Source organism: Amphiura filiformis, chromosome 8, assembly GCF_039555335.1.
Source record: "Amphiura filiformis chromosome 8, Afil_fr2py, whole genome shotgun sequence".
NCBI classification, from domain to species: domain Eukaryota; kingdom Metazoa; phylum Echinodermata; class Ophiuroidea; order Amphilepidida; family Amphiuridae; genus Amphiura; species Amphiura filiformis.
In genome coordinates, this window is record NC_092635.1 from 48,065,828 (window position 1) to 48,078,270 (window position 12,443).

General features: G+C 36.0%; 1 protein-coding gene across 1 annotated transcript in view; it reads right to left on the reverse strand.

Moving 5' to 3' along the window:
• LOC140159132 (glycine receptor subunit alpha-2-like) overlaps positions 1-12,183 on the reverse strand; it is a 29,154-nt gene extending 16,971 nt beyond the window's left edge. Inside the window, exon 1 of the mRNA XM_072182486.1 lies at positions 11,819-12,183. Coding sequence (XP_072038587.1) covers positions 11,819-11,910 — 92 coding nt within the window. The 5' untranslated portion in view covers positions 11,911-12,183. The remainder of the gene's footprint in view (positions 1-11,818) is intronic.
• Between the last annotated feature and the right edge of the window lie 260 nt (positions 12,184-12,443).

The window sequence follows — 12,443 nt, forward strand, 5'->3', positions numbered from 1 at the left end:
CAATGTCAGAATCATACACCCATAGACTGCTCCTTATGTCTCAATTATATAACAGTATACCATAGTATAAAACAGATTTTAAAAGCACCATTCAGTTCTAGCATAAACATGGAAAGCCCTCAATAAATAATAAACAGAGTGGTCCATTAGATACAATAACATGCTTTTTGTCATTGTTAGAAATGTCAATCGATGTATGCAACATTAATTAAATGATATTATTATCATTTATCAAAAGCAAATAATACATCAGGGTGTTCAAAACAATACAGCGGGTCCCGACAAATCGACAAAATGTGGTGTAATTGTCATAGGGGTACACCCCGTCATTCCGCAACACCTAGATTGCTCTGCATTCCCTTTTTGATAAACAATTCATATCATTTCATGCATAAAGCACAACACATCCTCAGTGACTGCCCTGCCCAGAGAAAAAAGGATAGCTACCTGTTGGATATCAGAATAGGATTGGTAGATTTGCCGGGGATTTTCCATGGTCAGAGGGATTTAATAGAGGGATGACAAACTAAAATGATCTATTACAGTAGACTACGTCAGTCCACACCCTTGTCAGTCCGAATTTTTAGGGTTGGAGTTCCTTGGGGGTTAGGGTTGATCCGGTTCCTAACCCTAACGCTAACGCTAACCATAACCCTAACCCTATGACGCGGACTGGTGACGGTGGTTCGGACTGACGGTGTTTCGGACTGACGGGGAGACCCCTTCATAGTATGTTATCTTCAGTAGATAGCAGTAAATTCGCAGCTATTCGTCATGCATGGGCAATAAGCACTTTCGTTAAAAGCTGATACCACGGAAAACAGTAAATGCCTGTTAATTAAAAAATCATATGGCGTTGACATTCCAAAACAAACCCATTTCCTGCCAAATTTTCCATTTTAAGTGAATCGATTTTATATAGTAAAGTCTAGCTACTATACTAATTGTATACATTATTGGAGGTCATTTATTCATAGTATCGGGGCTATTCAATTGAAATCCATACACCCCCTATGGAAGACATGACCTTAATCTTCCACACAGGGAGTGTGAATTTCAAATGGGGTTAGCTGAATGGGTAACTCTATTTGAAATCTACACCCCCTGTGTGGGAGATAAAGTCAAGTCTTCCACAGGGGGTGTGTGGATTTCAACAGGAATAGCCCATTTCTGTTACTAATTGATATATCTATTAATTAATAAATTGTTGTCATTGCACTTTTAAATATTACTAGGCTTGCTGTTATAGGATAGATAAAACAATGCATAGTACTAACAAGTTATTAGAATATACGGGTATGACACAATATAAAATGAAAAATGAAACACTGTTTATACTGTAAATTGTGTAAGTTTTACCCGAACTTGAACCAATATAACAGTCGGGTAAGATATTTTCAATTGAACGCAACCAATTTTAACCAACTCTTTAAGATGTTGTTCTTAGTTGGCCCAGTGTTGGAAAAAACACACGACGTTTTACATCACAACTCATGAACACAATATTATGCCATTAGGCTAATGAAAGTTGATCCCCAGTTTCCCGTTACATAGTTTTTCATGACTGGGTAGGTGACTGTTTCATTATTCATTATTCATTATTTTCAAACTTTCATTATCGGTGCAAAGTTAATTACGGAATGCTATGTTTTGAGGCCCAAATAAAATAATAAAGTATAGTATTAAATGACCATGCTTCACTCAAATATTTTTCCAACTTAGTCTTCAAAACAAATTTTAATTTAGCACATCTTCTTTGGAATCTTCAAATTAACCTATAGGTTGTGCAACATATGAAAGCACCAGAAGTCCATGATAGTCTTTGGAGAACCTGGAGGACTGTGACAACTTGCTTTCCCCAACACTGCATCTCACTATCTCGAGATCAGACGGCGACAGTCCGGCAAATAAAACATTAAATGATTGACCAATGTCGGTTGTAATAATTGTCCACGGCAGTCGGACCTTGCCCTCCTCCTCCACCTTCACAGAAATGAACATATTTATCAAAAACACCAGTAGGGGAAAGTAAAAGTCAAAATGAACAAATAAACAAAATTGAAAGCAGAAATAAACTAAATTTGACAATTCGAACGTTCACATGGAGGTTGCTGGTAAAAATCATCACAGGGTGCACGTGTTAATAATAAAACAACCATGCAAGAAATTGACAAATAAATCATTTTATTTATAAGATTATTTTATTAAATACATATATTTGTAAGAAAAGCAGAATAAATTTGACTTCAAATTTTATTTATTTTATTTATTTTGATGTTGTCTATATATAGCGCGCTACATAGTGCATGGTAGAAATGCTTTCATATTTGTTCATACGCTGGTTCCCGCGAACTTGGCTGCCTCTCTTTGTGTTCGGTCTATCCATTTAGTGGTAGGAGAAACTTAGATGCAGGGAATTGCTAGTCTCCAGTAAATGCGCCCTACGATATCGCCATTTTACCACGTAGTTTAACCCAGCGTTTGCAAAGACTATTCGGGCCGGTCAGGGTCGGCGTAAAAGTGCTTAAAATACGTGTCGGACGTAAAGATGACATTAAAACTATCCTTTTTTTCTTAAAAACTTGACAAATATGAAATAATGAAATAATGGAAAATAATGAAATATTTGATCGGCATTTTTTTCTGACCGGAGTCGGGTAACGGGAAACTGGGAGTCAACTTTCATTAGCCTTATTACAAAGTGGGGTGTTTATAAACCGAGGATCTAAAAACGAGGATCGGAAAACGAGGCTGTGATAAAATACATATACCCCATTAAAGTATAATAATACATAACGGACCATTTTGACGCCGAATCATTACTCGTCGAGTGGTCGATAGACGTCCCAATAAATCGGACTTAGTCACCGGTCAGTTCTACAGCATAGATATCCATGGCTAACGATGGTTAACTATGGAAACATGTTAAGGTTATTAATTATTTTAAACTGTTGTGATTTGGTAGTTCACAACATCTTACGAATGGTAGTGAGCTTTGGCAAAAACTGCTTTGCTCAATTCATAGCGAGTGTATAGAAGAATTAAAACATCACAGATATACTTTTATAGGTGCTGCGGTTCTTGAGTTACGTTGTAAAGAGGGCTGAAACAACAACACTTTTGTAAAACGTACATAACTCATTAACAACAATAAATTAAGCAAGTTTGCAAAGTATACGATTTGTAGAATGAACTTTTGCAAAACATCAAGGTGTTATTTTTCAATAATATATTGATCTAGATAATGAAAATCGATTTTAGGTTGCTTCGACCAACAATACCTCGTCTACCCTTAAAGGACATCAAGAAAATTTATTTTGAGCTAGGTTTTGTCTGTGACTGCTAATGTGAGGCCGTCGTAGGTCGTACGGGGCTCAAACTCGGTGGGTGGGTGTAGTTCTGTCCTGGCAAGAAGATGTTCATGTTCGTTAAGTCATCCGACCCCCGGGCCCCCCTCCCAGGGGTCATTTGAGGTCAAATGACTAAAAACTGTCATATGGGCATGAAACTAGGTCGTACGAGGCTCAAACTCGGTGGGTGGGTGTAGTTCTGTCCTGGCAAGAAGAAGTTTATGTTCGTTAAGTCATCCGACCCCGGGCCCCCCTCCCAGGGGTCATTTGAGGTAAAATGACTAAAAACTGTCATATGGGCATGAAACTTGGTAGGTACAGTCAACATTTAAAACAACATTTTTGAAGGTCATTTTGGGGTCATCCAAGGTCACCACAGGTCATCTGAGGTCAAATTATTAAAAACTGTCGTATGGGCATGAAACTTGGTGGGGGTAGGGGAGAGCGGGGAGTGTTCGCCCTATTTTTTTCTAACCAGCCTAGCGATGTCAATTTTAAGGTTAGGGATGACCTGATTAGCCCATGTGAAAGCCCTATGTCTTAGCTATATACGGCCACAATCCCAGAACTATAGGCCTTACAATAGCAACAGGATAGAGCAAACAAAAAAGTTTTGCAAAGTGGCGAACTTGCCCCATATTGGGGCAGGTTCGCCCATATGGTGGGGTAAGTTCACCCTAATCACAAAAAAGATTTAAACATAGCAATAAAAAACATATTCAATGCAAACATTTAGCAAGAGTATACAGGGCATTCATTCTCTTCTGGGGAGTCACTAAATTTGTTGCAGGGGCCGGGTCATGCTAAAATGTAGGGGTCCAAAGTGAGCTTAAACGTATCATGTTTACAACTTCGGGGAGATTATGGATTAGGACATAAACGGTGGTATGAGTAATACTGATACCACATAACTTTAAAAAACATGCTTTTCAGTAGTTTTACCTTGTTTAATGGTATAATTATCAATATTTTGCATAATACGCTGATGGGGCAAGTCCGCCCTCCAGTTTGGGGTAAGTCCGCCCGGGGAAGATATAGGGCGAACATGCCCCATCCTCAAAAGGGCGAACGTGCCCCTTGTGCACATTTTTGTATTTTCTTCGGGGTATGCAAAATACAAATCGAATAAGGAGTTTATAACTGCATTAAATCTTTGAGAAATCCCATATGTTCCCAACACAGATTTCCATTAAAACTATCTGTATTTATGTATCAATGATAATACAACATTATTAATGCAACAAAAAATTACGTTTTGGTGTAATTTTTTTGTTTTGGCTGCAGTTCGATGAACACGTCCCTATATGTCGCGTAGCTAATATGAGAAGTTTATAATGACCTATGTCACCTAATTTTGCCATCACCAAATCCCCCGATAGCCGTGGTGCTGAGAAACAAGGGGTGGGCGAACCTGCCCCTAGGGCGAACACTCCCCGCTCTCCCTACAGTCAACATTTAGAGCCAAATTTTTGGAAGGTCATTTTGGGGTCGCCAGGGGTCATGTGAGGTCAAATTAGTAAAAACTGTCGTATGGGCATGTCACCATCAGCCTGGTAATCGCGCCCAGCCGAGAACCGCCAAATATGGTAACCGCCTAGTCTATTTTAAAACTGATGCATCAATGACTATGTTCATCATGTCATTATTGTATCATTCTCACATACATTAGGAAATGAATTTGGAGAATAGAGGCCTTGCATGTGACATATCATCCCGTAAATATGGCGGACTACTCAAATGCATTCAACAAAAGCATGATTGCAATCAAATAGGTTGATGACAACATTTGATTGAATGGACTGCACTCCGCCATAACTACGGTGAAGGACACCGGCTCAAATCCTTTGTTTGGAGCCAATCGATAATTTCATGCAGGGCCTCTATACTTTCTGTTAATAAAATACTATGCTGACCTCACACTCCAGTAATTTCAGATCATTGAGCTCAGTAATACATCAAAGAATGTCTTCCAATTCATGAAAACAAATAGATAATCTGAATATCGGATTAAAAGCTTGAGGCATTTCAATTGCAAGGCTCATTACTTATACACCAACAACAACATAGGCCTACAAGTGTATATAATGTAGCATGTGCACACATTATCATGTTGTGGATGGTGAATCAAGCTGCAGTCCCTACACATTCCCAAATGGATGCAGTGACCACTCATTCATGATGGACGTACTGATCATTATGTATGATTTAAACTCATAGGTGTTGTGCGTTAAGTTTGGCAATTTGGGAGGGGGTGGGTTCAAAATGACCCCATAGGATTATACGGGGGTAAAAATTTCAAATTGCTCAAATACCCCTTTCAAATATATCAAATTATTTAAATAAATAAATAAATAAATAAATAAATAAATAAATAAATAAATAAATAAATAAATAAATAAATAAATAAATAAATAAATAAATAAATGAAAAAAATTGAACAAATTGTAGCGTAGCATTCAAATCATAATAACCATTGCTGACGTGCGGATTCGAACCAACGATATTGACATTACCAGTCTGATGCTCTAACACTGAGCTATGCCATCATCTAGTAATGAGGGTCGAGTTTTTAGCGTATACAGTGTTTGTCTGTGAAAATGCCGCCTCGTGAAATAAATAAATATAAAATCTCAATTTTTAATTTAAATTTATTTGATAATTTTCTAACCTATGTTTTCTTTAGAGCAGGGACAAATATTTCCCCTTTTATCCAATTTGGCTGCTAAATAAGAATCTACTTCTTTTATTACTGATTTAATTCCGCGATTTGTTCCATTAAGCAATATCAAAGATTAATGTCAAGCATCTCACAACAGATATTTAGTTGGGTTAGTGGTTTTGCACAGTGCTTTTTAACCGGGTGGTACCGAGATCGATTCCCACCTCTGCCTGCAATTTTTTTCAAGACTGGGAAATAATAACCTGACATTCGCCGCTGACATTCGTAGACGATTTAGCCACACTTGAACAGGATTTAGCCAAACAAAGACTTAAGCTTTTTAATAATACTATACATAAGTATAAGCTTATTATCCTCTTCAACAATAGGATTAAAGATTGGTGCTTGACTGGAATTACGTACTAGTGTCATTGGTTATTGTTAAAAGGCAATAAGGTGTGTATTTCCTCTGAATAGGAAAGACTCTCTACATCGAACCATGGATGTTGGTGGTTCGAATTAAGCCCGATCTTGACTCCACTTCGCAGCGGTATGCGATGCTGCGATGCTTTTCAAACATCTCAGCATCGCGCGATGAAATTAAAATGTACAGGTGGAGTCAGTATCGGGCTTTAGGAGAATGTATCTTCCAAACCCAATTCGAAATGATGCGCTTGAGAATTCAACAATATAAATAACGGTAGCTCTATTATAATACACATTAATGTTTTCAGCAGATAAAATTCCAAAATATAATACGTTTTCTGCCTTTGCTTGTCACGTGGTAGGCCTATGTTGAAGTTGCGATTATATTTTTAAATAAGTTTCAGATGAATAACAACAAGACAAGTGGTCGAGTGGTCTAAGGCGCTAGGCTCATAGAGTACTAAGCGTTGCGCCGTGAGTTCGAACCCCGCCTCTGCCAAACTTTAAAAGAACTAAATTAAAATTTGACTTTTTTTAATTTCATATTTGGGAAATGTGACTGGGAGAATTTATGTATGGTGTGGAGTGGTGTGATAGGGCATGTACTTTAACTGGCCGGCGCGGTCCGGTGACTAAGTCTTTATTGGGCGTTTTATCGGCAGTCAACGAGTAATGTAGCCTTTTTTTTTTAATTTGTCTGGGCTGGCTCTGACTCAAGATTTCAAAATATTAATTTAATAAAAAGTCCATTCCAGTAATAAGTTTAAAAGGAATCATTAAACTATTGTTTAAAAAAGAAGGACATGGTCATGCTATGCCTTTAAATACAAGCTATTAAAGGGGCATTTCGTGATCCACAGCCTCATCCCCTCACTTTTCTCAAAAAAAGTTGAGATTTTTATATCACTGGAAACCTCTGGCTACATAATGTTTATGCACAAAATATTTCTTGCCGATTAATTCGTTTTGCAAAGATATCGTGAAATTTGAATTTCGTTATGGTGCACCAGAACGAAATTACAACGCATTGTCTATGGAGCAGTGTAATACACATAATCATGCATAACTCGCAAACGCAAAATCGGAATCAACTGAAATTTTGGGAATAGGCTTTTTTCGTGGATATGTACTGAAAATGTCATAAAAAGAGGATGCTAGGATCACGAAATACTCCTTTAATTCGATTTCAAATCTTTCCAACAATTGATTCAGTAGCCTTGGGAATTGCTTTCGTTCAGTAAATTCATTTAGAGTCCCATTCAGTGATGCCAGCGAAAGTATAAACAAATTTAAATTGTGTATAAATCCCTTAAATAAAAGTGAAGGATAAGTCGTTAAAATTGTCCTTGGATATTTTGAAACAAAAACTGTGGGCAAAAACAAAAACTAAACAAAACAAGGAAACAGCATTCTTGATAAAGTTGAAGTCCCATTGACATACATGTAGCTAATTTATATACTGTCAGTACATAAATTACAGCCTGTGAAATGTCTTATTTTGTCTTTCGTAAGGCTTTCGGCTGTAATACTAGCAGGCTATGTTGGCATATGTCAATGACAAAGGTAGGCCTACCAAAATCTGAATTTTGATAATTTTTACGATTGTCCGGATGAGAAAATCACTGAATGGGACTTTAATCTGTTCAATGTTCGAATATTGACGCATGTATTTTAATTATAAACACACCACAAAAAGTAGCCTAATTACCCCCTTTATTATGAGACAATAACTCAAAATCCTCGCATCAAATTTGAAATCTGAGTGACGAACAGGCACTACGGTATTGCAACTAAAGCAACATGGGTTTTAAACACAGAATTGGTTTTAATTCTGTGGTTTTAAAGCAACTTTTGAATCGGCGTATTTTTTATTCAAAGGGGTCACCATGACAACAAATTTTGAGCTATTACGACAATGAGGCATCACAATTTGTAAAACAAAACTTGGTTTCCTTTTGCTATTTCAGTTTGACAAATTTGATGTACAGATTTTTGAGTTGTTACTCGTAATTAACAATAAGGTGGTAATTACTCTACATGTGTTCATTTTATTCGGGAAATTTTCGCTTTTCATTCTCCTAATATTAAAGTTCTGTAAACCAAGTGGTCTGAAACCTGGTAGCTTTAATGATTCGTTAAGAATTTTCATGAAAGATGATATCCACAGTAGAATTTGAAAGCTTCATAAAAAATGTTTCAAATTTGTATTCATACGTGTTGGATCACAATCACTTTTGATCAAGATGGCGAAAGCTATTAAAGGTCGTGAGTCAAATTTCTGGGTTTGTCAAACAAAAATAGGAAATAATTTCAAAAAGGATTTTGATATACATGGACTTGTTGATATTTTGTAAACCTGACGAAACGGGCAAGATATAAAGTGTAACATATCGTTTTCTTGGTGTTTAGATACGTATGTGTCATAGGCTAGTATTATACATAAAGTATGATGAATTGGTCCACTTAGTGCCGATGATTAACGCTAAACCATTTAAGCTCATTTAGCCGAATAACGTAGCTCACTATTACGTAGCTCACATTTGATCAATTTTGGTCAATTCGATTGCTCAGTACAAATTACGCTGATTCATTTCTGGATATTATACTGGAAAATGAAACAAGGGCATACTACACAATCGTTATGAATTCGGCAGAGTATAACGAATCGAAAATTTTAATGCATTTTTCTGACTATTGTTTTAGGTGATTTTTCATTTCCACTAACAATTAATTGTAAATCTTACTGCCCTGACGTAAATATCGAAATTTGGATTTGAGCGATTTAGGTGCGATTCAACAAAGAGACGAATCCTGTATAGCTGTACAATGCAGTACCTACCTATATAGGCCTATACAGCTGGAAACCCCAGATTCTTTATATTAAACGGACTGTTTGCTAGATATGACAGGGATAACTTATATGCTAAGTGTATAGTCCATTTCATACACTGCAAAAAGCGTGTTTAGGAATTAAACACTTTTCTTGCACCACATTCTAAACATGCTTGATTCCTAAACCCTATAGTGGCAGCCAGCCCTGATATATAGCTACTAACCGCTCCATCTCGGGGGCACTTGACGTGATGGGGGTGTGCAGACAGCGCACTGCAAAAAGTGTGTTTAGGAATTAAACACTTTTCTAAACACTATCTTACACCATGTTTTTAAACATGTTTAAATGCTACACATGTTTAGGAATTTGATGGGTATGTGTTTAGGAATTTAACACATGATGTTTTGGAATTTGACATTGGTTTTTAGGAATAAAACACTTTTCTTGCACCACATTTCTAAACATGTTTGATTCCTAAACACCAATGTCTAAACACATTTCTAAACATGTTTGATTCCTAAACACCAATGTCAAATTTCCTAAACACGGCCCATCAAATTCCTAAACATGTGTAGCATTTAAACATGTTTAAAAACATGGTGCAAGATAGTGTTTAGAAAAGTGTTTAATTCCTAAACACACTTTTTGCAGTGTATAAGACAACCAGTAAATGTGACGTCCCATGTCAAAATCAGACACTTTTGGGCAGGTTTTCAATTTTGAGGATTTTACATAGAGATATTTTGCTCCACAACGCCGTTTCCCCAATGAAATCGGACATTCCTAAGCGAAGATATTGAGTTCGTAAGTTATGGTATTATAAAATTGGAAATTGAGGTATCGGCCTTTAAAAATATTATTGACAATGTTGAGAGTAGGAATTACCTTGAAAAATGTCTCAAAAATACAAGATGCCAGTTATATTCCGATCTGAAACTACCAGACAATACTTTAAACATTAATAACATCACAAATTCGCAACAAATCCAAATTGTGAAAAAATTACCCACGGGCAGATTTTTGGCTATTTCTCCATTTACGATCCTGTAAATTATATGTAAATAAATACTGCACATTCACTTCTATTTACATTTCAAATGGTTGATCAGAAATGTTCTCAATTTTAGAAGGACCGATGGAATGGTACCATAATTTTAAACGCCGTTTACTTAGAACAGCTATTTCGCGTATTCGGCACCGGAATTCGGCACTCTGTCAAACTCATAATATCATAATAACACGTTGATATAATAATTGTAATTCCTGAAGAAAAATGGTTCAACATTTTTCGTCAGCTGAGCTGGAGTATTGTAGCGGTATTTGGTCATTATTTCAATAATAATTTGCCGAAAGAATGCCCATACACAATCGCGTTATTGTTATTTTATTATTATATTATGATGATAACGTAGCTCACTGTAAGTTCGTGGAAATAATTTGGTTTTCATAGCTATTTAGTCTAATCTTTATTAACGTCACACTTTCATATATAGACCAGCCAATTCTGGCTTATGAGTGACAACATAATATAAAAATATAGCACATAATACATAATTATAAACATAATATTATAGTCAGGGTTTAAAAAAACCATGCATATACATTTTAAAAAATAAACACAAGGAAATACTATACATTATAGAGATGTCTTATCTGAAAAGGGCCCTTGTATTAAACATCGATGCATAAAATTGTCGATTTATTAAGTTTAATGCAGTATTTTGGTCATGTAAACGTGATTTGAGCGAGTTTGGTCCTTCCAGAGCTGAGAGCACAAACATAAAGTCTTTGGATGTATGGCAAATCATGGTGTTCCGAGTAAATTTCACCGAGTTCTATTATTTAAATCTCATTCATATTCTGATCCTTGTATCTATCTTGGTTACAGTAATTAAGATGGGGTCTGGTGGACCATATCTGTATGTTCTTTTTTCCTTTCCGCCAGGCCCAAGTACAGGTGAATAAAAATGGGAAAAAAAAAAAAAAAAAAAAAAAAAAAGTAAGCAAGTAAGTAACATACACTAATATAGGCTGATACCATTTCATGGTTCAGCAAAAATCATATTAGTAACAATATAAATTTTGAATGAATATATACCTTACAGGCCAAAACATCATCTGTGACTGAAAAAGTAAAATGTTGATGGACAGAAATTACCCAGAATTCCACCTTTTGGAGGGATATCTTGTAACATCTCAGGTAATGATAATCAGCATAGTGTCCATCCCTACAGCGTGATTTTTCTAGCTGCGCTTTTAGATAAAATATAAAAGTTAAAGCTACTATAACACATTTTTCAGTCAAAAAAGTAAATTCAATTCCCTTTGTGATCAATTGTAGTATTTTATTCCAAAGAAAGCGACATAATGCCACCATTTTACACCATGTTTTATTAAAGTCAATATCTTCATAAAAAAAAATTTAAAAAAATTCACCGAGTTCTGACAGAATAGTAATATATTTGTGGAATTTAATGTAAAATAAAGTTTCTTGGGCTAAATAACGGGTAAATATCCACGATTGGACCCACTTTCCGTACTCATACTCACTTTTCTTGCGCCAAAGTCATAACAGCAAAACAACCTAGCAGCAACAAGACAAGCCGCATCGTTGCAACCAAACCACTCGCATTTCCTCCCATCGTGAAAAAGTCAGAAACGTAAAAACAACGCTAAAACCTCACGATAAATATAAATCCATGTTCCAACGTATATAATCTCGTTTCATAAATCATGTCAATGTAAATCACATATTCAAATAAATTTCGTTCGATTGATCGATGAAATAAAAATCAGATTGGTGTCAAAATGGTTTGACTTATGCTTCAATCACTGAATTATTTTATTAGACACAACTCGATATGCTTAATCATTTAATATAGTGTTGTCTGATACGTACGGTTCAAAAACATCGATTTGTGCGCTGTGACGCTTTTAATAAAATGTTGGCTGGTGATGAAACTGATGATAGCATTTCCTGATGGGGTAAGAGTTTCTGCGTGGAATGAATGCCCGGCCGCGGATCGTGTGGTGACGCCCCTTTTAATTGATGCAATGGGCCGGTCAATTACATGAAAATTAACGTACTCTCCGAATTTTGTTTGTTAATGAAGACTTACATGTATATTTGCACTTTTATATCTCATTAGGTCTATTTAAAAAGAGTAGTATCTTA